Consider the following 26,767-nt stretch of genomic DNA (forward strand, 5'->3'; position numbering starts at 1 on the left):
CAGAGGACTACTCCCTGCGGCTCCACTGATTGTTCCTATTGTGCGACTGACCTGATTGCCCTATTTGCTCTGATATTACCTCATCGGCATTACTAATCCTATGTTGCCTAAGCAGGCTGTTGTACGAATGATCCAAATTGAACCTCCCCCACCATATCGGTTTAGTGAAGGATTTAGCTGTTTTCTGAAAATCGCTTCTTTTACTCCCCTTTCAAACCATCTGTGTTCTTTCGTGAAGATTTTAAAAGTACAGATGACGGCTGAAGAAACCTTTTCATTGATATTTGCAAACTGTTGCCTGTCTGTTTGCTAGCTATTAGCTATCTATTCGTTAGCTATTAGCTATCTATTGGAACATTAGATTTGCCTTTATCAGTCTCACATTTCACTATTAGCTATCTATTAGCTAGCAGGTTAGCTTTCTATCTATTTGAGTTACTTCCGGGTTGAGTGAACGATGACGCGTGTGGCTGCCACTGCTCACCCACAGAAAAAAAGCTTATCCTGTGACTGCAAAGTGACCTTGAGAATTTTGAAAGGCGCTTAGAAATGAAATGTATTATTATTATTATTATTGTTATTATTATTTGGCTTGGGGCACAACTGGCTCAAGCCCTGTTTTGAAACGCTGTCTTTGTCCACGCAGGCAGGGCCACAACTCGGCGAGCCCCCCTCCGATCTCGCGGAAAGGCATCTCGGAAGAAGCGGCAAGTCCTCGACAGCTGGGCCGCGATGAGGATGGAAGGAAGCGAGACTTGAGCGGCGCTCCGGAGGTCTTTCCTCACCTTCGCGCCTGACCTGCGCGCGCAACGCAACGCAACGCCGGAGCGGCCGCGGCCACCCAACGCACCTTTGAACCCGCCAGCCCGCCCACGCGTTCTAAAAATAAGCCGACCCGCCGCACAAATAAACGGCCGGCTTCTACATCTGGACAAGATGGCCGACGCGTCCGGGCGCCCCGCGCAAGATGGCCGCCCGCGGAACGCGTCGCTGAATTTGGCGTTCCGCCGGGAAAGCGAAGTGGGAGGCCGAGCGAGCGGTGCCGCCGGACGGAGCCCGCTTTGTCGTCTTTGCTGAGGGATCTCCAAAATGGCCGCCGCCGAAGGAACCGGAACGCGGCCGCCTCAGGAAGCGGCGTGGCACGCGTCAACCGCTTAATGTGGCGCAATGCGAGTGGATCACGCTCATTAGCTTGCAGACGATTGATCGTCCTTAACGAGCTGCTGAGCGCCAACGCCGGCCGTGCGGCGACCGGATAGCTCGTGCGGAAAAACGCGGACGGACGACCTTGCCGCCGACGGGGATGACGGCCTTCGATTGGACTGAAAGGGGTGAGAAAGCTTTTCTTGATTGTATCTTTTTTTTTCTTTCAAGAAATACATGCCATCATCTGTTAGCCCAGGGGTCGCAAACCTTTTTGACTGAGAGAGCACTCAAAGCAAAATATTTAGAAATGTTTTTCTGGGAGAGCTACTCTCTCTCTCTCTCTCTCTCTCTCTCTCCTTCTATCTCTTTATTGCTACCTTTCTATCTATATCTATCTATATCTATATATACATATATATTGATTTCAACATAATAATAATAATCATAATAATACATTAATTTACAAGCGCCTTTCAAAACACCCATGCCAACTTGCAAACAATTAAAAGAACAATAAACAGCAGAAAAAAAACAACCATGATAAATAAAAGCTGATTAAACTAAACTGGGTGTGCGATTTTATACAGTGGGAAGAGAGTCAATATTTCGGAAACTGTCACAATGTATGATTGAAAATAATTTTGTGATAATACTCACCACGAATATGAATGGTTTTTCATTCCTCGTGATTAGTAAAAACAATCTGGCCAAACGATAGGAATAAAAATCAACTTGCCGGCTACATACGCAAAGTTAGTGCTCATTGCCGTTCAACTTGAAGTGGACAATACTTGTCATTTTTGGACTCGTCGGTCTTATTCAAAAGGGGGCGTTTACCACATTCGACATTAATGTCACCTAAGTCTCAGTATCATCCAATCAAAATTCCGCCAACTGCAGCCCAAACAGGAAATGAACAGCAAAAAAGCGACAATATGTATTTTGTTTTGTCTGCGAGGCAAATGCAAACATCAAAAGAACCATCGGTTCCCGATGGCTGCGTTAGCCGAATTGTCTGATCCGCAACATCATACGTTTCAAATGTTTTTTTTTTTTTTTTTTTTTTTTCCGGCTTGTTTTTCGATGCGAGCGATCACGTCGACACGGTGTTGATGGGTCAAGTTTTGAAAAGGCCTCGCTGCCTCCGCCGCCAGGTGACTGGTGTGAGGAGGCGGCATCCCGGCGGGAACGCGAGGGACGTGCTGTCACCTTCCCCTTCCTTCAAGCGGGCGCGCTCGCCCGTGTGGGCTAGCTAGCTAATTGCTGTCGGCTGACCAAGATAGCAAGCGAAGCTTCCTTTGCTGGCGGGAGTCGCGTAACAACCTCTGCGGAGATTAGGGATGCTCATTAGCGGCGCGAGGCACGCTAGCAAGTCCAAATGAGTCATTTTCACCACACGACGCGTGTCGTGAGCTTCTCGCTGAGAAAACGGATTTCTATGGTCACTCATTCCTGCCGGCAAACGACTCCGCTCGTTGTGTTTTGACTTCCGTGAATCCCGAGTCGCGCCTCCGGTCGGGCTGAAGCCACAGCAAATAATGCCGGATGCCGACTACGGGCGGGCCGTAAATAGAAGTTAACCCTTTATGGACGATTGCGCTTCTAGATGGAGAAAATGAAAGGTAGCAGTTCAAGTGCCGATTGAAACTGATGCGGCGCAAGTGACGTGTCCCTTTAGAGGACAACCGACGTCACTTTTTGGTTTCCTAACTGACATCAGAAAAACGTTTTAGAGCGTCTAAAATAGCCAAAACACGCAGTATGATATTTTGAGTCCAATGCAAAACACCAATAAAAATGACTTAAAGTGTCTTAAAAGTACTTCAATTTGAAACCGGAAGTGGCCGTTTCAGAAGGAATGGAGCTCTGTCGCCCTCTTCTGCCCCTTTTTGGTCCTACACGACGTTTTCAGACCAAAGTACAGCAAAATACATTGACGTGATTGAAAGACGCTACAATGTGTCCTTTTTTCGGTCAGGGGCGTTCCTTCAGTGACGTAACGTGCGGACTCGTCACCAACTCAAAAACAAGACTTCCGGAATATTCAGCGCCAGTCTTAAAAGGTAAAATATAGCCTTATGCGCTGGAATCTATGTAAAATACGCTCAGTAGAAGTCATTTGAAGCCATTTTACAAATGATGGACACAACTTGTGGTTGAGTTGAGAGGTCGGTTGTCCTTTAAATGTGCGTTTACGTTTTGTAGCGTCATGAATTTTGTTAGCTTCTTTTAAATCTTTCTTCTGGGGCTGAGCTTCTCTGCGTCTATTTTGGAAAACGATATGCAAATGCACGACCTTATAACGCCCTGGAAAGTCCGGAAGCGCGAAGCAGGCTTCTGATTGGCCGCCGTGCCGAGTATGCAATCGGAATAATTCATTCCGATTTGGAAATCTTCGTTCAAACGTTTGCTTGATTGAATAAAGCAAACGTTTGATTTGGAGAAAAAAAAAAGTTTTTTTTTTTTTCTTGAAAAAGTTGTCGGCCACTCGGGCGGAGACGTTTTGTAAGTTGTCCGCCCGACGTAAAAGTGGCATGCCCCGGGCATCCGGGCAGGCGTTATTTCAGTCACTGGAAATAGACCCCGGTGTCCGATTGATCACTGGAAATAAAAAGGCTCGTTGGTCTCCAAGCGGTTGGGCCACATCTGCCGCAAAGATGAGCAGGTGGCTCATCTTTGCGGCAGATGTGCCGGAGGAGAGAAGGAAAAAGGAAAGACTTTGGGGAAAAGGGGAATGCTGGAAAAGGACATAGTTGGGAATCAGAGGGCGAGGAGAAGGAAGGTGCTCCGGCTTTTGTTTAGACTGACTTTGAAGGCTCGCTGGCGTTCTGCTCGCCGTTGGATTCTTTTGGCTCTCCGCGCCGGCGAAGGGCCGACCGGTCCAGCCTGCTTTTTGTTTGCGTCGAACAGGTGACGACGGAAGGGGGCTCCTCGCCCTCGCCGTGATCCCGCTGATCTTTATCCCGACAGGCCGCCGCCGCCTGTGATTTCCTGCCAACGTCCAGCGCGTGAACTCGACTCGCCTGCGCTCACGCCGGTGGAATGTTTTCCGCCCATTCGCTTGTCTCTCTATCGGCGCGGGGCGGAAACGCAAACGAGCAAAATCACCCCGCCAAAACAAAACAAACGCTCAAGGTGGGAAGGGAAGGAAGGAAGGAAGGAAGGAGGCAGCGGAGATGCCGCTGAGGCGGTGACACGCTTGCTTCCTGGGTGGCCTCGTAAACAAGAACGCTTGAACCTTCCTTGTCTAAATAAAGAAGGAGAAGCCGCAGAAGAAGATGGAACATTCTTCTGCGCCAACATGCGCCGCTTTCTTCCTCACCTTGCTCGCTTGCTTTTTTTCCCAGGCGCCATCGACCGCCATTGACTTTGGCGATGGCGGTCGACGCGCGAAGCCACTGGAGCAGCGGCGAATCCAAGCAAAATGGTAAGAGGCCATCTTGATGTTTTTTTTTTTTTGTCTTTCCCCTGCAGCTAATTTTGTTGTCTTTTTTTTTCCAATGCTCGGATGCCACCTTTTCCACCGGAAGCGGCCATCTCCTGCCCCGCCGTGACGGAGGACCTCCGCCGCTGCCACGAGACGCCGCCAAGGTAAACAAAATAATAATAATATAATTTCATTAATACATTTCCTTTCAAAACTCTCAAGGTCACTTTACAGTCACAGGATAAGTTTTTCCGTGGGTGAGCAGTGGCAGCCACAACCGCCAGTGGTCGCTCAACCCGGAAATAACTCTGCCAGAAAGCTAGCTAGCTAATAGATAGCTAACAGATAGCTAAATAGGCCTATACTCAACCCAGAAGTAACTCAGATAGAAAGCTAGCTAGCTAATAGACAGCTAACAGGTAGCTAGCCAGGCCTTCACTCAACCTGGAAGTAATTCAGATAGAATGATAGCTAGCTAATAGACAGCTAATTCGATAACCCAGATAGAAAGCTAGTTCGCTAATAGACAGCTAGCAGGTAGCTAGCCAGGCCTTCACTCGACCCGGAAGTAACTCAGATAGAAAGCTAACTAGCTAATGGACAGATAATTCGATAACTCTGATAGAAAGCTAGCTAACAGATAGCTAACCAGGCCGTCACTCAACCCGGAAGTAACTCAGATAGAAAGCTGGCTAGCTAACAGATAGCTAACCAGGCCGTCACTCTACCCGGAAATAACTCAGATAGAAAGCTAGCTAGCTAATAGACAGCTAATTCGATAACTCGGATAGAAAGCTAGCTAGCTAACAGATAGCTAACCAGGCCGTCACTCAACCCGGAAGTAACTCAGATAGAAAGCTGGCTAGCTAACAGATAGCTAACCAGGCCGTCACTCTACCCGGAAATAACTCAGATAGAAAGCTAGCTAGCTAATAGACAGCTAATTCGATAACTCGGATAGAAAGCTAGCTAGCTAACAGATAGCTAACCAGGCCGTCACTCAACCCGGAAGTAACTCAGATAGAAAGCTAGCTAGCTAACAGATAGCTAACCAGGCCGTCACTCAACCCGGAAGTAACTCAGATAGAAAGCTAGCTAGCTAATAGACGACTACCAGATAGCTACCTAGGCCTTCACTCAAAATGGGGCCCCCGGGACACCAATCTCAATGCTGGCCAGATGGCGGCCATGTTGCCCTTTTCCCCCTTTTGCTCCACCGCCGCGGAGGTGGACGTGTTTGCCCACTGAATTGTTTTCACCGCCAGTCTTGCACCGGGACCCCCCCCCCCCCCCCCGCCCCCATCCGGGCCGGCCAATGAGTCGTGCCTGTTGTGTGTTTCGCTTTCCAGTCGAGCCGTGAACAAGAAAGGCCGTTTGACGCGGCAGACGTGAAAAGCCGCGTGCTTGACAAAGACACACTTTTATTTTTAGAGCGCCTGCCGTTTGGAATCCAAAATGCGCCGTCTAATTGCGCGTGAGAAACACGCCCCGTTGCCCCCCTTTCGCTGGCGCTCAGACTCATTCATACCTTTTCTCTCCGTCACACACGCTAAATAAAACCCACAAAGTTGTCCCCTCAGAAACAGTCTTACACGCAAGCGCTGAGTGCCAAGATGCTCGTGTGCCTTGGGACGTTTCCACAGATCGGGAAGCCGTTAGCGCGCCATCCTTTGAGCGAGCCGAGCGCAACACTTGACTTGGGGAGGAGAAGTTTCCGCCCATCAGCAGATTTCCCACTTTGTCACACCAAAATGATCAAACGAAATATGTATTCTCGCTTTTTCCCCGTTCATTTCCTGTTTGGGCTCGTGTCGACGGAAATCGCAATTTTGATTGGATGATCTTGACTTGATGTCGAAACAGGTAAACGCCCCCTTTTGAATAAGCGGACGAGTAAAAAACAAAAATCGGGTTGAGAACAGGTTCTAATTTGCAATGAAACAATAGCATCGAAGAAACAGTCCAATGTCAGTGGCACTATGACGCTAACGTTAGCATCGATCTACTTCTGTGAGAGGCAGCAGGAAGCAAGCGTGCGAGCTAATGAGCAGCGTGCGGGCCAGCTAGCAGGAACCTTGCGCGTGTAGCCGGCAAGTTGACTTTTATTCCGAGTTTGGCCGGCTTTGACTGGGGACGTTCCCTCAAAAGCGGCGGGGAGCGTGTCGGCCAATCGCACGATGCGCGCACATCCATCACACCAATCTCTTGTGATGCGTTAAGTGTCATCTCGTGTCGCCGGTCACGAGACCCCGCCTGTCAGGTGACCGCAGTTTGGGCGTCGTAGAGCGGGTGCGACCTTCCTCAAATTCCCACGTTGCTGAGTTTTCACGCTTGATTCTGAAAAGCCGGTCCCGGTCCTGGTCCCGGTCCCAATCCCGGTCCCGGTCCCATTCTCTGTTCCCTCTCTTTCTTCGTAGGTGTGGCATTCCTCGACTGCTGCGCTGTGACAACGCTGACTCAGCGGGAGATTTCCCGCCACTGGCGGTGAGTGAGTGAGCGAGCGAGCATGTCCGGACGCGCTCGCTTGCCGATGAAGCGGGGAGAAAGTCATCTTGCTTTTCCACGTGGCTAAAAATAGAAGATTCCCAGAGCAGACACGTCGGATTAAGTCTCTGCGCTCGTTTCCACGACGATACAAACAAAAAGAAAAGGGGGGGGGGGGTGGTGACGGACCACTCGGCGCCCATCAAGTCGCGTCACGCCTGCCGCTGATTGCAAAGAGCTCGTTAGCCAGCGTTAGCGTCAGATCGCCGTCGTTACGTCATCCCCTCGCGCCATCATTCGGAACAGAGTGAGCATCGTAGCAAAGTGTCGTGCGACGACCCCCCGCCGCTAATTCCGACAAACCTGCCGAGACCGCCGCCGAGGTGATGATGTCACATGCACCCCTCACCCCCCCCTCCCTTCTTCAGGGATGCGTTTTAATAATATGATAATAATACATTTTATTTTGAGTGCCTTTCAAAGGTCTAGGACACGTTACAGTCACAGACAAGCATAGATATATAAGAATCAATCAAATAAAATAGAATTATCAATAGAAACAAGAGATAGAGCTACACAGAAAATGCAAGTTTAAATCGGTGGGTGTCAGAGATGTTGGGACTGTGGACAAAGGCTCAAACGCAGGAAGATTGTCTTTTACTGCCGGCAGAGCACGCAGTCATTCATGACAGACGGCCAACTGCTGCAGCCCTCTGCCGAGCAGTTTCTTATTTATTGAGAGTATATGCAAATTTAAGTGATATATTAGTAAAACATTTTACGTTTTCTTGGTTTGAATGCCACGCCCCCGGACGTTCTAAGCACCAACAGCTGTAGGCAATAAAACATATTAGATGATATTTTTAATTGGTTGTCTTTTCCGTGAACTGATAGATTTGTAACCTGGAACTATGAAATATGATAACTTGTATTCTGTCTAATCTCTATCGGTGGCTTTTGAGATGAGATTTGAAGGTGGGAAGAGAATCGTTGTTACGAATGTCGGGAGGAAGTGAGTTTGGGGGCAGAGCGGCTGAAAGCTCCGTCCCCCATCGCGCTGAGACGGGCAGGGGGGGGTACGCAGAGGTGCGGGGAGGAAGCGGATCTGAGGGAATGGACATTTGAAGAAGGTCAGATGGGCATGGAGGGGGCAAAATGTTTTGGCTTGGATGGCTTCGTGTGCAAACACGAAGTGAGGCAGACCAAGACTTTTCAGCAACTGGAATGTGGACGCGTCCCTCCGTCCGTCTTCAGCTCGGCGCGGAAACCTTCTGGACGGGCCCCCTCCCCCGGGTGCCCGCCCTCCGGCGGCAAGGCTCCGCCCCTCGCCGCCCGCCCGCCGTCACGACGCTCCCGTCGCCGCTCGCGGCATTCCCGCATCCGCGCAACATCTGGAAACAGGCGCAGCGACGCGGCCGCGCTCTGCTCGACTTTTCGCGCAACTAAAAAAAAACCAAAACAAACGAACGACGAGGAGAAGAAGGACCTCCGCCTCCGCCTCCTCCTCAGATCTGCTGCCTGGAGTTTTTTTTCTCCATGTTTTATTAATTGTGACAAAGTCCACAGAGGGAATGTAAGTTTCCTGGCCGGCCGTCCGTCCGTCCGTCCGTCCGTCCGTGTGCCCCGTGCGTTCACTGACTCGCTGGCTCAAGCTGCTCGTCTCTTGTTGGCAGAAGCGTCCGGCCGCAAGATGTCCGGAGTGGGCGCCCTCTTCCTGGCCGCCTTCCTGCTGTGCTCGCCCGACGCCAACCGGGCTCGACCCGCAGACGCCCGAACGTAAGTCGCGAACGCTCCTCCTTTCCTTTCCTTCTTCTTGGTGTCCGTCCACAAGTCCTCTTGCTCACGCTTAGTCCATTCCATCGGCGGTTGTATATCATCATAATAATAATAATAATACATTTCATTTATAAGCGCCTTTCAAAACTCTCAAGGTCACTTTACAGTCACAGGTTAAGTTTTTTCTGCGGGTGAGCAGCGGCAGCCACACGTGCCAGCGTTCACTCATACATTGGGATGTTCAACATTACAGCTATTTCAAACGAGGCTAAAAACGCCATCCGAATCCCGAACGGTGTCAACGACGTACGGCGATACCTCAGCTTACGAACGCTTTAGCTCACGACCACCGTGACGTCCCTGATCCACTGCTGAAAAGGACGCTTTGATCCTCTCCTATTTCATCATGTCACAAAGAGGTACAGAATTCCAAGGACTCTCTGTGTATTTGTGTTGTCATTGTATTTATTATTTAGTTTTTTTCTTCTTTTGACTTGTTAATAAGAAATATTGTGCTAAGTAAGTAATACTGTACAATAGCTATCTAGCTGGCTAGCTATTAGCTACGTATTGGCTTTCTAGCTAGCTTTCTAGCTATTTGTCTTATTATTCTATCTGAGTTACTTCCGGGTTGAGTGAACACTGGCGCGTGTGGCTGCCGCTGCTCACCCACAGAAAAACTTATCCTGTGACTGTAAAGTGACCTTGAGAGTTTTGAAAGGCGCTTAAAAATGAAATGTATTATTATTATTAAATTTGCAAGAATATAACCTTAGTTTACGAACTAGTTTTCAGCGGACGTACCCAACCACACAGCGCCACGATGTCTGACGGACCAGTTTTCCACACCCACTTTCTTTGCGTGCAGACGTGGTTTGTTATCGAGTGAAGTACTTTTGCTATTATGGGACCGAAAAAGACCCCACCGCAGGCGAGTGTTAAGCCGAAGAGGTCACAAAAGAAAATTGTGGGGGGGGATCAGCTCCCCCGCAAGACATTTGACAAAAAATGGTGCTCACCTGCTGACTGAATGCGACATCCCGCCGTCGCTTGGCTACGGAGGACTCGCGCGCTCATTTCCGGAAAGCTCTGCTGCAGGTGGTTGCGGGAAATCATTGATGGACCAACAAAAATCTACGAGTGATTTGTATTGCATTGTGTGTATATGTGTGTATATGTATGTATGTATATATACATGTATATATGTATATTGATTGGATGCCTATTAGCTAGCTAGCTAGCCTTCTAGCTATTTGAGTTATTCCAGGTTGAGTGAACGCTGGCGCGTGTGGCTGCTGCTGCTCACCCACTGGAAAAAACTTAACCTGTGACTGTAAAGTGACCTTGAGAATTTTGAAAGGCGCTTAGAAATGAAATGTATTATTATTATTATTATTTGGACAAGGGCGGCGTGTGACGGGGACGCGGGGTTGCCAAGTATCCCGCCGCGGCTCTTCCGGGCGGCGGCACGCTTTGATGGTGGGCCGGGGGATTTTCGGGGGCAGAGGGGGGGTGGGTGGGGCGCTTCTGCCGTCGGTGCGCTCGCACCTCTCCGGCTCGCCGTTCCCAGGCTCAGCCCGTCCTCGGCTCAGCTGTTTGTTTAGGAGCGAACCGGCCTGTCGAGAAACCCGATCAGGGCTGGCCGGCGGCAAAGACAACAGCTCCAAGAAGCTTGAACGCCAACATAAGACGAATGAGACCAGCGCCGCCTCGCACCATCTGGATGGAATCAAAGCGGAGCGGCTCTTTGGCTCTTTGGCTCTTTGGCTCTTTGGCTCTTTAGCGCTTCGGCTGTCGCCGCCAAAAACGCTAAAAAACAGTCCGTATAGAGCTAACTATCTATTATAGCTAGCTAGCTGGCTGGCTACCAATCCAGCTAGCTAACTATTGGCTATCTAGTGGATAGCTAGCTTTCTATTTGAGTTACTTCCGTCCGGGTTGAGTGAACGCTGGCATGTGTGGCGGCCGCTGCTCACCCACAGAAAAACGGATCGTGAGAGATTTTAAAGGCGCTTGGAAATGAAATGTATATATGGTATCATTATTAGCGTATATGCACATTTTCGTAATTACTTCCATATGTCCAAAGTATTTTTGGAGCGTTTTGATCGTTGCAAATGCGTGTCAGTCTAAAAGCAGCAAAGATGTCACTTTCATCACTTTGCTGCTGCGCAATGTAAATGTCTCCACGGCCAGACCAATCAAGGCAAATATATTTGTGAATCGAGTCAACCGGATCATGCGAATCTTTCTTTGCCGCAGAGCTTTGAGGCAGTCAATGGATTGGCCGAGTCCCGGCAGACAATCGAGCTGACAACTGTTGTCATTTGACTTTGCTCAGGCGCCGATCAGTGACGCACGCTCAGCTGATGCACGACAAAGGCCGCACGCTGCAAGACTTGAAGCGGCGCATGTGGCTGCAAGAGCTGCTGGATGAGGTGCACACGGCCGCCGTCCGCCAGCTGCCGCCGGCGCCGCCGGGCCCGTTCTCCAAAGCCCCCCCGGCGCCGGGCAAGGGCAAGGGCAAAGGCCTACCCTCGGACTGGTCGGCCGAGGAGCGTCAGACCACCAACTTGCCGCAGGAAACCCACGAGATCTCCAAGGAGGCCAAACGACGCAAAAAAGGACGCCCCTCCAAGAAGAAGGACCCCAACAAAAGGAAGAGGAGGGCTCGGTCACTGCCGCCGCCGACTGCAGGGAAGCTCCTCTGAAGCTCCTCTGATCGCAGGTCCGCGGCACCCTCTCAAACTCCAATTCCACATATCGAGAAAGTCGTAGCCACGACCTCCGCTGAATTGTTGCTTTGAACAAGTTCATTAGCATGAATAGTTGTGTTTGTTTTTTTGTCCAGAAACCCCGTGTTGTGGTGTGGACGCCTAAACAGTCATCTTGCTGTTTGGAAAGAAGAGAAAGATGAATATTTATTGTGTACAGAGAAAGCCGTAGTGTAGAAAATGACCTGAATATGGAAGAGTTAGTTCACTTTCATTTCAACATCTTTCTTATAATTTATTTGCTTTGAATGTTCTATTTATTAGGGTGGTGTTTTTTTTTTTTCTTCTTCCCATCATGCACTTTACACTACGGAATAGCATTAGAGCTAGGTTGAAATATATTTATTTTTGAGATGGGGTATTATTCGGAGAAGAAAGGCACACATTTGCTCGATTCAAACTCGCAAATTTGCTCGATTCAAAGTCACAAATTTGCTTTAAACTTTTAAAAAAACTGAGTTTGAGATACATGATTCGGTCGTGTGGTGGGTTAGCAGTCTAATGCTCTTCTGTAGACGAATGATGTACGTATCTCAAACTACAAACTTTTTTTAATCGTTTAAATCTAGCAAATGTGTGACTTTAAATCCAACTAATTTACGAGTTTGAATTTCGCACATTTGTGACTTTCAATCTAGCAGAATTGCGATTTTGAAACCCGCAAATTTGCGACTTTTTTTCCTGAGAAGCCATCTCCCAAAATGTCGCTCTTTCAATCTGGCCCTCACGCTCTTCCGTATTACACTGACAAACAAGTCGACCGAAGGTCTTTCGTCGATTTTCTGTCCGCGTCGCCCCCTGGCGGTTGCTTTTTGCCTCTTGCACTGACAACAAACATTTGACCCCATCTCTCCACTTGTGCGGTCGCTCATCAAATCGAAAACGTCACGAATTCATCCAACTGCAAAGACTTTGATCGCATTGGAATTGCTCGACAGATACAAAACGAATAAAAAATTGTAAGTGTGCGTCGTTGCTATTTTCAAGCCAAAGTAAATGAGATGCTCCGTTTTGATAAAGGAGGTTGTCATTTTTTTGTCGTTGTAAGGCCACGCGTGGCCTACCGGCGGCAGAGGCGGGCCGCCGCCTTTACTTCCATTGCCGCGTCGAAGAAGAAAAGGCGGAAGCAGAAGCACCCGCCGTCAGCATGCCGCCACCCGGAGGAAAGATCAACAGACCGAAAACGGTAGGCAAACCTCGGCGACGACTAACAAACATGACCACCCGGTCGACGTTCCACTTTAGAAACTCGTGGCCGCGTCTTAAGCGCGCAACAAACTGCTCGCGTGTGCCGATTTAGTTTGAACGGAAAGCGCCGTTTGACTGATAGGAAGAGCTGCACGTGTGATTGTGGAGCTCCACGTTGCTGCCGTCTTCATAATACGTACGAACTAGACGTTCGGACGCGTTTTTATTGTATTGCCGCGACACAGTGTGGCAGAAGGCATCGGTGAAGTCACATGGGGTTCGTCTTGTGAATAACTTGCTACTTCCCAGGTAGCTCTCCAATACAGCGTTGTCCATAACAAAACAGATTCAAGGATTTCTTCAGTCGTCATCTGTATTTCTTTGAAGGTGTCGGACGTTTCGCTTCTTATCTAAGAGGTTTCGTCAGCTGGTAGTTTTGGCCCTATATATTGTTTTTCTGAAAAACTTTGGCAACACAAAATTCCTACTCATTTCAAACCGATAAACACTTTAAGGCAGAAATTAGTGCACCCAAAAGATAGACTGCCAAATGAAAAACAAAGTCGTGACATTTATTCAATACATTGTAAGAATGAAAATTGTACAGAGTAATACATTGGGGAGACGCAACAAATTCTCAAAAAAAGGACTATCAACATTGCAGGTATAATACTTATTAAAGCACAAACTAATGTAAATAAATACGCATGGTTGGTTCCCAGAAAGTGTGTGTAAGGCAAAAAGTTTGTCTGCCAAACATTTATTTCTCATAAGAAATCATGAAAAATGAGGATAATCCGTTCCCAGGTCCTCATAAAACATAAATTTCTACGAAATAAGCATTAAAAGTACACAAAATATACATTATTTTATGTATGATAAATGTGATATTATATGTACAGTAAAGTCTCGTTATATCGATATCGGATATATCGATAGTCCCGGTTATATCGATACTATTTCTATGCACGCACGGAGAATTACATGCAAACAGGGTCGGATATATCGATAGTGAAGCAGGAACAAAGTGCCATGGAAAAAGGGGTTATATCGATATTTTTCTGACTAAACCAGATCTAATTCCTTGAATATCGATATAACGAGACTTTACTGTAGATACAAACATTTACATTTTATTTTCTCCTGCACCCGTCACGATCGATTTGGGAGCAATCCGCGACTGGCGTGATTGGTCCCTCTGTCTTCGAACGTTGAATCGCTTCTCTTCAATGCTCCGAATGGAGTGATTCGGGGTGAAGGTAGCACGTTGTCCAATGAACTGGAGTCCTTTCTGTGGCAGGAGTTGGGCAAGAAGCTGTTCAAGCGTCGCCGTGTTCTGGGACGACCAAAGAAGAGACAAAATCAGATAGTGGGCGCCGTGGTGGACCAAGGCCTCATCACCATCCATCACCTGCGGAAGAGGACGTCAGTTGCCCGCCGTCCACGCGTGGCTCTTGCGACGTGTACAATCAATCGAAAGGTTTTTTTTTTTTTTTCCTCCCGGCAGAACAAGTCCCAGGGCCAACATCACATTGTCAGGGAAGAAGAAGCGAAAGCTCATCAAGCAACTACAGCACATGCAAAGGGACAAAGCGGCAATGGAAGGTAAGCAAGACCTTGATTTATTTACTGTCATACCTCCGCTCACAAACTTTATCGGTTCACAGAAAGTGCGTGTAGGGCGAAAAGTTCGTCTGCCAAACATTTATTTGCCAGAAGAAACCATTAAAAATTAAAATAATCCGTTCCCAGGTGCCCACAAAACAATTTTTTACAAAATAACCCTTAAAGGACAACCGACGTCTCTTTTTTGTTTCTTAACTGACATCAGAAAAACGTTTTATAGCATCTAAAATAGCCAAAACACGCAGTATGATATTTTTATTCCAATGCAAAACACCAACAAAAATGACTTCAAGTGTCCAAAATCTGCAAAAAATTGAGCTGCGATTGGGCATTTTCAGAAAGTCCCGCCCTCATTTCGTGACGTCACGCCAAGACGTCTTGCATTGCTGGAGAATCCAAACAATGGCTTCAGATTCGGAGAATATGCTTTCTTGTTACTCATCCAGTTATGAATGTGATTCAAATAGTTCTGAAGAGGAAAGCATACACGTTTGCCATCAATTAAATATTTTTTTCCGTGTCAAACGGGCGGGGGGGAATGTCGCACCCAAAAATGGCGACCAGCTCCCGTGAGGAATGAATCAGCCCGTTTCCACAGGCTGATAAATTCCTTCCATGGAGCTTGGACGCCCTCTTCTGACGGCTTTTGGGTGCAACATCAAAGTTTTCAGACAAACAGTACAGCAAAATACATTGACGTGATGAAGGACGGCTACAATGTGTCTTTGTCAGTCAGGGGGCGGTCCTTTAGTGAAGTCACGTCCAGACTTGTCACCAACTCAAAAACAAGACTTCCTGAATATTCAGCGCGAGTCTTAAAACGTAAAATATAGCTATATGCCGTGGAATCTTTGTCAAATACGCTCAGTAGAAGTCATTCGAAGCCATTTTACAAATTTTGGACACAACTTGTTTGGAGACGTCGGTTGTCCTTTAAACTACACAAAATCTACCTTATTTTATGTATAAGTGTGCTATTGTATTGTAATTAAAGAAATAAACTGTACTGTATAATAATGTAGTTTTATTGACCTTTCTGATGGTTGTTGATGTTGTTGCCTCTTGATGAGATTGAGTGAAGTTGCCGTGCTTTCTTGGACTTTTAGGACTACATAAACATTCAATGGAGCGTAACAAACTTTAGACTCTCTTTTTTCATCAGAAAAAAAACAGTTAATTCCTAAATTATATGGGTCTGGACTTATCTGAGATTGAAATGGGGCTGGCTGTACAAAAAGGCAAATGCCTCCCTTGTGGAAGGGTAAAAAACAAAAATTCGGGAATGGCGCTTCACGTCATATTTTCAAATCCCGAATAAATTCAGGAATGGCAGTAAATGAGTTATTATAATAATAATATTATTATTATTATTATTATTATTATTATTTAACTATGTATTAAATTATTCATCTAAGTATTTATTTGTGTGACTAAAAATCGATTGAATTTTATTTGCTGATGAAATATTTTGGAATGTTCATATTAAATCTGCTATCTCACTAGGCTATCTATCTATTAGCTACCTATTATTATTATCATCACCTGCTAGCTATTTGCTATATTTTAGCTATCAGGCTGGCTAGCGAGCTATCTATTCACTATCTAGCTGATTGGCTATCTAGCTAGGTATCTGTTGGCTCACGGTTGGCCAGCTCGCTAGCTTTCTATCTATTTGAGTTACTTCCGGGTTGAGTGAACGCTGGCGCGTGTGGCTGCTGCTGCCATTTATACATCCAATCATCTATTTATTTAACCATTTATTTGTTTAACTATGTATTAAATTATTCATCTAAGTATTTATTTGTGTTATTAAAAATGTATTGCATTTTATTTGCTGGTGAAATCAGCAAATAAAAACAAATAAATGATGATTATTATTATACTGGAAAGGGGGGGGAAACATTGCTTCAATGCTGGGTAATTTGGAAGGGTGACAAAGTGGAGCCACATTTTCCATTTTCCTGTCTCAAATGTGTGTGTGTGTGTGTGTGTGTGTGTGTGTGTGTGTGTGTGTGTGTGTGTGTGTGTGTGTGTGTGTGTGTGTGTGTGTGTCTGTTTGTTGTGGCCAGTTGACGCTGCCGCTCCTCCACCAAAGAAGAACGCGCGCAAGCAAAACATGACCACGGCCGTCCAAGCATCTATGGATGTCCAGATGAAGGACGGAGAATAATCCCCAAGATGGTCTTCGTGTTCTCTTGACATCTGTTACGTTTCCGCAAATAAGATGGAGCCCACAAATATTTGCACTCTTTTTTTTTTTTTGGCCTGAACCTGAATATGTGGCAAAGAAAAAGTGCACGCATGTACAGGTAACATCCGACTTAACGACCGGGTTCCGTTGCGACAAAACGGTCGTAAGTCGAAATCCATTCCAAATGGCTGACGTGACGTTTACGCGACAGAATAGTATACAATGTCAATCTGTTGTTTTTAAGCAACGTTTTCGATCGAATACCAAACTGTTTACAGTTTGTTTATAAATTGTAGAACTTTTAGAGTCATTTTTATCATTCTATATTTCCTATTATCGATTTTTATTACTGTATAACTGTACCTGTAACGTATACAAAACTGTCTACAGTTCATTTCTAAATGTTATACTTCGCCTGCGCTCCCTGCTATCGGCACGGACGGTCTTTGCACTGTACTGTACTGTACTGTACTGACTGTAGTCATGCAGTAGATTGCTGTGTGAGTGTGTGACACGCTGGCTGGTCCAAATTGTTGTACGCGTTGCTAGCTGCTTGTGCGTTGCGCCGCCCGGCGTAGAATTAACAAGAAAAAAGGGTCTTGCGGTCATGGTCGTAAGTATGGGTGGTCGTAACTCACGCCGGTCACAACTCGGATATTACCTGTATTCTCTACTGTGCCACTTAGTGTTTGAAAGAGAAAAGAAAACTTGATGCATGAAATCCATTCGATAGTCCGCTATTTAATCTGCATTCAACTTTTTACTTAGCGACATGTTCATTTTCCACAGCGCTGATCCTTTCCCACCCAACTTGGGGACGAAGGGGCTTCACAGACCCAGAACCGGTCGCCGGTCGGTCGCAGGGCGCAAAGAGTCCGTCCGTCTCTTGTCAGTTCCGATGAGGAGGTACATTGATTTACTTTGAAGAGAAAGTAAATGTGATGAACGTGCTGGAAAGAATTTGTTGGGTTGGGGTGACGGTCGCTCATCATTCAACCAACCGGAGAGATGAGACCGATGCTCGGTCTCATCGTGCACTTCAAACAAAAATCATCCTCATTAAACTTGCCCAAAAACCTAATAGCTAGCTATTCGCTAGCTATTAGCTATCTATTCACTAGCTATTAACTATGTACTCGCTAGCTATTAGCTATCTATTCGCTACCTATTAGCTATGTCCTCACTACCTATTAGCTATTTATTCGCTAAGTCTGTGGAAGCTCTCAGTCGTACAGGAGTGGTCCATCGATGAAAAGGTGTCTTCAGCCGTCATCTGTATAAATTTGAAGGTGTCGGACGTTTCGCCTCCCGTCCAAGAAGCTTCGTCAGAAAACTGATGTATGTATTCGCTAGCTATTAGCTAGGTACTCACTAGCTATTATATGTATTTGCTAGCTATTAGATATGTATTTGCTAGGTATTAGCTATATATTCGCTAGCTATTAGCTAGGTACTCGCTAGCTATTAGATATGTATTCGCTAGCTATTAGCTATCTATTTGCTAGCTTTTAGCTATCTATTCGCTAGCTATTAGCTATCTATTCACTAGCTAGCTTGCTATCTATTTGAGTTACTTCCGGGTGGAGTGAACGCTGACGCGTGTGGCTACCGCTGCTCACCCACAGAAAAAAAAACTTATTCTGTGACTGTGAAGTGACCTTTAGAGTTTTGAAAGGCGCTTAGAAATGAAATGGATTATTATTACTGTATTATTATTATAAAAAGAATGACAGAAATCAGAATTAACTCATTCACGAATTTATTCGGGAAGCTAAAATATGATGTAGAGCCGCATTCCCGAAGTTATTCTAGTTTTTCTTGCAGGGGCGCCGAAGAAACCTTTTCATCGATGGACCACTCCTGTACGACTGAGAGCTTACACAGACGAATAGATAGCTTGCTAGCCAGCTGGATAGCGAGATAACCAGATAGCTAGATAGCTAATAGATAGCTGGCCAGCTAGCTGGCTATGCTAGCAACTGTCATTCAGAAACGCTGCTGGAGACTCTTGGAGTGGACCTCGACGACTTGAGAATGACACGGGAGATGACGTGAGCTCAACATCCTCTAGCGGTGAATGAGTTAAAAAACGTCTAAGAATACAAATTAGACCACGTGTAAAAAGAATTACTGACTGATGAAAAAAAAAAACAATCCAAGGTATTTGAAAAAGATATTGAAAAAAGCAAAATACTGATTCAAATGAAAATAATCCCCCAAAAAGCTCCAAAATGATTACTCCAATCGGAATGTGTCTGTAATAAGTGTTCCATTTTTAGACCTGACGTTTGATAACAATAATAACACATTTAATTTATAAGCGCCTTTCAAAACTCAAGGTCAGTTTAGTCACAAGAGAAGTTTTTCTATGGGTGAGCAGTGGTGAGCGTTCACTCAACCTTGAATAACTCAAATAGATAGAAAGCTAGCTAGCTGGCCAATCGTTAGCCAACAGATACCGAGCTAGATAGCCAGTCAGCTAGATAGTGAATAGATAGCTAGCCTGGCTGATAGCTAACAGATAGCAAATAGCTAGCAGGTGATGATAATAATACATAGCTAATAGATAGATAGCCAGCTACCTATCGAGATAGCAGATTGCATATAAACATTCCAAAATATTTCATCAGCAAATAAAATTCAATAGATTTTTAATAACACAAATAATTAGATGAATAATTTAATATAATTATATACAATTATATAAATATATAATTTAATACAATGAATAATATTTAGATGAATAATTTAATACATAGTTAAATAAATAAATTGATGATTTGACGTATAAATGGCAGTGCAAATAAAGAAATAAATACATACGTAAATATATATTTAAATATATTGCTTGAATAAATATCCAAGTAAATAAATGGTAGATAAATAGATTGGATTGGATATGCCTTTATTAGTCTCACAGTGGAGAAATTTACATTTCACAGCAGCAAAGTGATGAAAGTAGAAAAACGAAATACATGAGCTACATAATAATACAAATAAATTGTTAAATACATGTGATATATAAATGGCCATGCAAAAAAAATACATAAATAGATGTGCTATTTAAACACACGGTTTTTGAATAAATGCAAATAAATTGGTAGATAAATACATCAAAACAAATAAATACATAATTTTAGAATACGATCAAGCCAAATGGATATGAAAGAAGGACTGGTGTGCTGGAAAGGGCGTGGTCGTGTGGCAGCCAGCCCCCGCCCCGCCCCGCCCCGCTCACGGAGAACAAAGCCAAAAATGGGTCATCTGCTCGGCACCAGCGAGCTTGCTTGCGTTGCCCGGTGCAAGACGAGCAACCGTCGGCTCGGAGGACGGACCCCTGGGCCGATGACGCGCCCGCGCGACTGAGCCGGAGGCCATCGACGAACGGCGGGTGCGTCCGCCAGGTGAGGACGCAAGCGGGTGTCTCGCGCGAACCGCAGAACCCGCCGATTGAGAGTGACGTCACCGGCCGGGGGCCGTCAATTCGGCTCCGGGCAAGGAGCGCTCGGGCGGCCTGACGTCAGCGCGGCAGCCAAAGTCCCCGCGGGCGCACTTTGGACGGCAAGGCATCGGTATAGGGTCTGCTCTGCTCTGCTCGAGACGACGAAAGGGAAGGAGTCGTTGTGACGTCGCCACCACTCAGGTCTCTTCTCGCTTCTCGCTCGTGTTCTCGCCGACGACATTTTCACGGCTTCCATTTGTGCTCGAGCGTCCGAAAATGACTTCTTGTTATCCGTCGCTTATCTCGCGTCGAGCGTCCCGTCGTGAGCCGACCGAGTCTTGGGCCTGCCGGCGTTGGGGGGGGGTCATCCTGGAGCGTTCTGGCACGGTGTGAAGGAGATTGCCGAAAGGCAGCCCTTCACCCCCATTCCTCGTTTGTCTCTTGTTACCCCTAGCGCCCCCCCCCCCCCCAACTTCTTTTCCTTTCGGCTTTTCCCTTCACGGGTCGCCACGGCGAATCAGGTCTGTTGTCCCGCCCGTCCTATCTGTCTGACCTACTTCAAATCTCAATTCCCTCTCGGTCCCTCAGATCCTCATCCTCCCTCCACCTCCGTATGCCCTCTCACCGCGATGGAGTGCAGAGCTTTCATCCGTTCCGATCCGAAACTGGAACTCACTTCCACCCAACATCCGCAACATTGACTCCCTTCCTACTTTCAAAAGCCACCTGTTTAAACTTGCATTCATGGTCTAGTTTCATCAGCTATTTTATTATTTAGCGTTTTATTCATGATTTTATTGATCTATGTATTGTTGTTTTATTGGAAAGTGTACTTGAGTGTTCAGAAAGGCGCTTGTAAATTAAATGTATTATTATTATTATTATTACTGTGGCAGCCGTGACGGACGCACTTGGTGGGTTGTTGCTGAATGAGATGGCATTTGTCCTTTGCAGAGTTCCCGCAAAGTCCGCCGGCCCGCCTTGCGCCATGACCCGTCCACAGGCCCCGCTGGCGCTCGCCCTGTTGCTAACGCTGACCGGCGTCCGCTCCCTACCCGAAAGCTGCTTCTCGCGGCAGCACCGGAACGCCACCGTCGACGCTAGGGCGGCCCTCGCCGGCGTCGCCTCCCGATCCGTGCCGACCGAGCAGGAATGCGTGCTGGCCTGCTGCTCGCGACGGGTGCCGCCGGGTGGGTGAGAGCCCCGTCGTCTTTCAGAATCAGAATCGGAAAACCTTTATTCGTGGCGAAATTGGCAGTCCGCAGCAGCAATTTGAAAGGGAATGAGTGGGGGGGGGGGGGTGAAAGGATATAAAAACAAGATATTCTAAACATCGTCAAATAAAAATGTGAAAGGATATAAAAACAAGATTTTCTAAACATAGAAAATGTCAGCAACTGAGATGTATACTGTAAAGATGCAAAACCGTTTCATAAAAAAACCACATATAGTATCAAGAAAGGTATATTGATATACAGTGGAACATCGGTTCTCGACCATAATCCGTTCCAGAACCCTGATCGGAAAGCGATTTGTTCAAACACCAAAATCATTTTTCCCATTACAAAGAATGTAAATTGTTTTAATCCGTTCCAACACCCTGAATGTTTACCTTTTTAGTACAATGAGACCTCAACTTATGAACTTAATTGGTTCCCAGACAGAGTGTGTAAGGCGAAAAGTGTGTATCTCCAAAAAAAAAAAATGAAACCATTAAAATGGGACCATTAAAATGGGAATAATCCGTTCCAGGGTTTCCATAAAATATACTTTTCAACTAAAAAGGCCTTAAAACTCCACACAACATACCTTCTTCTATGTCTAATAAATGTGCTATTGTATTGTAATGAAAGAAATACACTGCATTGTATCATAAAGTCACTTTATTTACATTTGTGATGGTCATTGATGGCTTGATGGAATGCGTTGGAGGTCAAAGGTCAAGGGGAATTGCTATTTGGAAAGAGAGGCGTATTACATGAGGACTGTAATTAAATAAATAAACTGTGCTGTAAAATAAAGTTTTATTGACCTTTTTGATGGTCGTTGATGGCTTATGGAAGGAGAGTCACCTTCCGTAAGGACTGTTGCTAACTTAACCTCTGGTGCTGTTCGGTCGGGTGCTTCCGCTGAAGGTCACTCCGCCAGCCGGGGTGGGTGTGTATTATGAAAATAGTGCTTATTATAAGGTTTCATTTTCAGAAATTTGACGTTTGTAAGATGAAAAGTTTGTAAGTTGAGGTGTTTGTAAGTTGAGGTCTCACTGTATTTTATACATTATTTTATGCATGAAATTGCACATTAAAATGCTGATCAACACATAAAAAGCAATGTATATCTCAGAAAATGTTAAGCAAAATGGCAAAGACACAAATAACATAAATGTAACCCAGGCTAATCGTACGTTCGCGTTAACGTAATCTTCCGTACGAAGGATTACGCTAACGTGAACGTGTAAAAATAAAAAAAAAGGATAAAGAAAAGGATTGAATATGAATAGGATTTTTTTACCTTTGTGGTGGTCAGCAGAAGGCGCAGGTGGACGGTGGAGAAGGAGGAAGGAAAATTATTGTTTGGAAGGAGAGTCCCTTTCCATCCAAACTTTGGGGAGCTCTTCTGTCTGAGGGCTGCTCACACGTTCAAATCTCTTTGCTAGAGGATATTCGTTTCTCTTCAAATATCTATCCAATGACACTTGCTTCTGCTTTCTTTGTAGCACTTTTCGGAAGGGCTTCATGACAGTGTCGTTAAAGTCATTGATGACTCTGGTGGCTGCAGCTTTAAAGTGGAGTGGTGGAGTTTGGCGAAATTCTCCAACTCGGCCCATTTGTTTAATCTCGGACGTCGGGGCATCCTTTTCTTGCTTCCTCCAACTTTTCTTCTGCTCATTCTTTGGAGGCGTGATTAGGGGCTAAAACTCTTGGTAGACCTCTATTAAACGCGAGAGTAAAACGCAGCACGTCCGCAAGCGACAACAGTTGGTCACGAAGAGAGCGATCTACGCCCGTACGCCGCTCAGCATCCCACCCTCGCGTACGCACTCACGCGTCGTACCGGCGTTCAAACTCCGATTTTTTTTGTTCAAACTACGAAGCAAGAATTTCCCGATTTTTTTTTTTTTTTTTTTTTTTTTTTTTTTTTCGTACTGTGAGTCGCTCGAAAACCGAGGTTCCACTGTATGCAACTGTATTGCGTCAACCCAGATTTACAGTTGAGAAGCCTGACAGCAGTCGGTAGGAACGAGCGGCGGTACCTCTCCTTCTTGCAGCGCGGGTGTGACAGTCTCTGGCTGAAGGAGCTACCCAGTGCTGTCAGAGGGGGTGGGAGGGGCTGTCCATCATAGCTTTTAGTTTAGCTAGCGTCCGTCTGTTGCCCACCTCCTCCAGAGAGTCCAGAGAGCAGCCCACGACAGAAGTGGCCCTCTTGACCAGGCGCTCCAGTCTTTTCCTGTCCCGGGTGGTGATGTTGCCTAACTAGCAGACAATGCCATAGTGGATGGCTGAAGCCACCACAGACTCATAGAAAGTCTTAAGGAGTGACCCCTGAACCCCAAAAGACCTCAGTTTCCTGAGTAGGAAGAGGCGACTCTGTCCCTTTTTGATGAGGGCGTCCGTGTCCTTCCGACCTCGCCTTGACGTCGCGGTCTGGGTTTTTTCCGCAGGCGGCAAGTGCAATGTGGCCGTCTTCAACGGGAACAAGCGCAACGGCGGCGATGCCAACTGCTTCCTGTACCATTGTCCCAAGGAGCGTGACTGTCCGCTGACCGGGGCGCCGCCCGGTGTGCGTTCCTACGACATTCTCCAAGGTAAGCGCTCACGCTTCCCGCTCGTTGAGGCGTCGCTCTTCCTTGTTGTGCTTTTGCACACAGGTGCAGTTCACCCGAGCGCCGTCCGTCCCGCGGCCGTGACAACGGCGGCCCGTCGACCGTTCGCCGCCACGACGACGGAGCCCCGAGCGACGACCGGCACCCCCGTTCTGACAACCGCGATGCCGACAAACAAGATGGCCAACCAGCAGAGCGAGACAAAAAGCCAGAAAAAGGCCGACAGTGAGGAGATGGGGCCAAGGACCGCCGACAAACTGACCGAGAGCAGCGCGCCTGCGACCTCCGCTCCTGCTGTTGAAACTCCGCCTCCTACCACCATCACCTCACCTCCAACTACCGTGAGCCCACCCGCAACGACCACCCCCACTGTCGCATCAAACCCGGCCACGCCCACCACCACCACAACGGCTCCGCCTCCGAGCACTCCGACTTCACCGACCACAACCATCGTGACTCCCCCTCCTCCAATTCCACCGATGGCAGTAACGGCGGGGGCGAGCCCTCCCCTGCCGCCAACAACTCTGCCTTCTTTACGTCTGACGACGCCCACTTCCTTGATATCCGGCGCCAGGCGGAGCCAGACCCCCAACATATCAGCGGGTGGCCAGAACACCAGGGTGCGAATTTCAGCGGATTCGGGGGGGGCGCTGAAGAGCGGCTTGGTGGCACTCCTGGTGGCGGCGGCGGCGACGCTAGCGCTGGCGCTGGCGGTGGGCGGGCGCAAGGCCGTGGAGTCCTTCGACAGGCGCCATTACACGCGACTGGAGCTCAACGACCTCCACTACGACCTGTGAAGACGGCGACGCCACCTGGCACCTTTTGCACCCGACGAGCGCACTCGGACCAATCGGGACAGGCGACGGTGGCCAACGAGCACAGACTTGACTTCTTCATCCCGGAATGTCGTTTCCGTAAATCACTGCGCTCGCCGTCGTGGGTTCGACCTTCACACCCCATTTTTGAAGTGGGGGAGTTTGCGAGTCATTTAGCCTCCGAGTCTCTATTCAACATTTTGAATGGATTTCCACTTACGACCGTTTTGACTTACGACCAAGCAGATCTTTTGCCACGCTGTGGTTTGGCCAGCTCATCACTTTGCTTTCATTGGAGGACTGAACGATAGATATTTCATGTCCAAACACTGAAATCCAGATCGCCAATTCTACGATGGCTTCAAATACAACGATCCCTCGCTACTTTGCGGTTCACTTATCGTGATTTCAGTTCAGCGCAGATTTTTTTTCGGATAAACAAACACTCCCAATTTAAAAAAAAATGCCGTATGCAGTGTCTAAAACTCATGACAAAAACTTAGCAGACACCAGGGCAGACAACTCTGAAAAGTTGCCTGCCCCGTTTTTCACAACTTGAAACACAATAAGACGACTTATCACAAAAAAACATTGTTGCCAATGATTGATCATCAGAATATATAACAGAACGGCACTTTAAAATGTAGCCACCACAAATGCTCCCTTGCTTAATTGATGGTCACTCTCCCTTGCTGATGATTTTGCTCCAGTTGTCGTTTGTCCATACACTGTTGGGCATGTTGCACAATGCAATGTTTCCTTTGCGTCGTCTGCTACAAGCCACACGAACGCCTCTTTCCACCACTCTTTTAATGTATGTTTACGTTTTGTAGCGTCATAAATTTTTATTAGCTTCCTTTGAATCTTTCTTCTGGGGCTGAGGTTTTGCCTTGTGTTCTTCGTGCGTCTACTTTGGAAAATGATATGCAAATGCACCTGGAAGCACAAAGTTATTCGATGCAGGCTTCTGATTGGCTGCAGAGTATGCAAATTGCCAAACGAACTTCAATTCCAACATTTCCAAATGGAAATTGTCGGCCACCCGGGCGGAGACATTCTCAAAGTTGTACGCCCGACGTAAAAGTTGCACGCCCCGGGCGTCCGTTATTTCAGACACTGTCGTACGACTCCGAGGTTTGGTACATGGCTGTAGATTGATTGGTTCCCGCTGCTGTCGTCACAATCTCGTGGTTTACAGCCATGTGGATTGACAGCACTCCCTTTGTTTTATCACGTGGGTTATTATTATATAACTCCTTCGCGGATCTTCGTCTACGGCGGGTGGTCCTGGTCTCCATTCACCGCGAAAAACGAGGGATCGCTGTACTGCACTTTTAATGTCACGTCAAAGAGCGCACGCGCACGATCGCACACACTTTGGATGCAACACGTGAGAGTGAGCGCCGAGATTCTTTCTTTGTATCATCAAATGATTTTGTTGAGCTTTTCGAAGCGGTTGTTTCGATGCCTCTGTTGGCCACACGGCGGCGACAGCGGCAGGTCCCGTCACCTGGAACCCACTCGACCCAAAAGAGTTTTTGATCGCATTTGTTCGATTTTTCGTGGTGTTGAGTTCAAGTCTCTTTTCGATGACATTTTCTTCTTGTACGCAATACAAATACTAAAGTTGTATGTATTCCACTTGGACGTCAATGGCTGACGTGATTTTATTTTGAAGTTTAGCCATATTGAAAAAAAAAGGTTTTTGTTTCTGTATTTTATATCCTGGGGTTGCCGCAAAGGAGGAAAATTGTGCAACCGGTTAGATTTGACGATAAAATATCAAGATGAAGTAGGTTGAAGTGTATGTGGGGAGAGGCTTCATTAAGGGTGAAATTGTGTGATATTGTTTATTTACACAAACTTTATTCGATTGAATTAGTAGGACGTACCTTCGCGTTAAAATGGTAAACGTTGACACGAATAGTGGTCAGGCGCTTTGCTGCACGAATATATGCGTGTGTGTGTGTGTGTGAGAGGGGGGGGGGGTGTTGAAAGTTAGCAGCGATCCAAACGGCAGAGAAAGTAGTCCCCCTGGAATGTGAGTGCGTTTGCTTGTGCGGCGGCTTCCTTTC

At 46.8% G+C, this 26,767-nt stretch overlaps 3 protein-coding genes across 7 annotated transcripts; all 3 read left to right on the forward strand.

The window, feature by feature from the left end:
- The first annotated feature begins 733 nt into the window (after nucleotides 1-733).
- On the forward strand, nucleotides 734-12,621 carry pthlha (parathyroid hormone-like hormone a). 3 transcript variants are annotated; one of them, XM_088988390.1, is made up of 6 exons: nucleotides 734-1,331; nucleotides 4,494-4,573; nucleotides 4,677-4,737; nucleotides 6,991-8,833; nucleotides 11,175-11,561; nucleotides 11,685-12,617. In XM_088988390.1, exons 4-5 carry the CDS (start codon nucleotides 8,193-8,195, stop codon nucleotides 11,542-11,544), a joined length of 1,011 nt encoding a protein of 336 aa, XP_088844516.1. In that variant the 5' UTR covers nucleotides 734-1,331; nucleotides 4,494-4,573; nucleotides 4,677-4,737; nucleotides 6,991-8,192; the 3' UTR covers nucleotides 11,545-11,561; nucleotides 11,685-12,617. The 3 variants fall into 3 exon arrangements, with proteins under 3 accessions (XP_088844516.1, XP_088844515.1, XP_088844517.1); XM_088988389.1 differs by having other exon boundaries at nucleotides 11,175-12,619; XM_088988391.1 differs by lacking the exons at nucleotides 734-1,331; nucleotides 4,494-4,573; nucleotides 4,677-4,737 and having other exon boundaries at nucleotides 8,491-8,630; nucleotides 8,731-8,833; nucleotides 11,175-12,621.
- Nucleotides 12,622-12,655: 34 nt separating this feature from the next.
- c4h11orf98 (chromosome 4 C11orf98 homolog) lies at nucleotides 12,656-17,562 on the forward strand. Its single transcript, XM_088988395.1, has 4 exons — nucleotides 12,656-12,793; nucleotides 14,096-14,220; nucleotides 14,303-14,400; nucleotides 16,491-17,562. The coding sequence occupies exons 1-4, from the start codon at nucleotides 12,755-12,757 to the stop codon at nucleotides 16,589-16,591; spliced, it is 363 nt and encodes a 120-aa protein (XP_088844521.1). The 5' UTR covers nucleotides 12,656-12,754; the 3' UTR covers nucleotides 16,592-17,562.
- A 2,033-nt stretch (nucleotides 17,563-19,595) lies between these two features.
- On the forward strand, nucleotides 19,596-26,339 carry mansc1 (MANSC domain containing 1). Of its 3 annotated transcripts, XM_088988382.1 has the most exons (4): nucleotides 19,613-20,255; nucleotides 21,009-21,244; nucleotides 23,716-23,859; nucleotides 23,923-26,339. In XM_088988382.1, exons 2-4 carry the CDS (start codon nucleotides 21,043-21,045, stop codon nucleotides 24,672-24,674), a joined length of 1,098 nt encoding a protein of 365 aa, XP_088844508.1. In that variant the 5' UTR covers nucleotides 19,613-20,255; nucleotides 21,009-21,042; the 3' UTR covers nucleotides 24,675-26,339. The 3 variants fall into 3 exon arrangements, with proteins under 3 accessions (XP_088844507.1, XP_088844506.1, XP_088844508.1); XM_088988381.1 differs by having other exon boundaries at nucleotides 19,596-20,016; nucleotides 23,716-26,339; XM_088988380.1 differs by having other exon boundaries at nucleotides 19,601-20,255; nucleotides 23,716-26,339.
- Nucleotides 26,340-26,767: the final 428 nt, after the last annotated feature.

This window comes from Hippocampus bargibanti, linkage group LG22 (genome assembly GCF_051943395.1).
Source record: "Hippocampus bargibanti isolate YZ-2025 linkage group LG22, ASM5194339v1, whole genome shotgun sequence".
NCBI classification, from domain to species: domain Eukaryota; kingdom Metazoa; phylum Chordata; class Actinopteri; order Syngnathiformes; family Syngnathidae; genus Hippocampus; species Hippocampus bargibanti.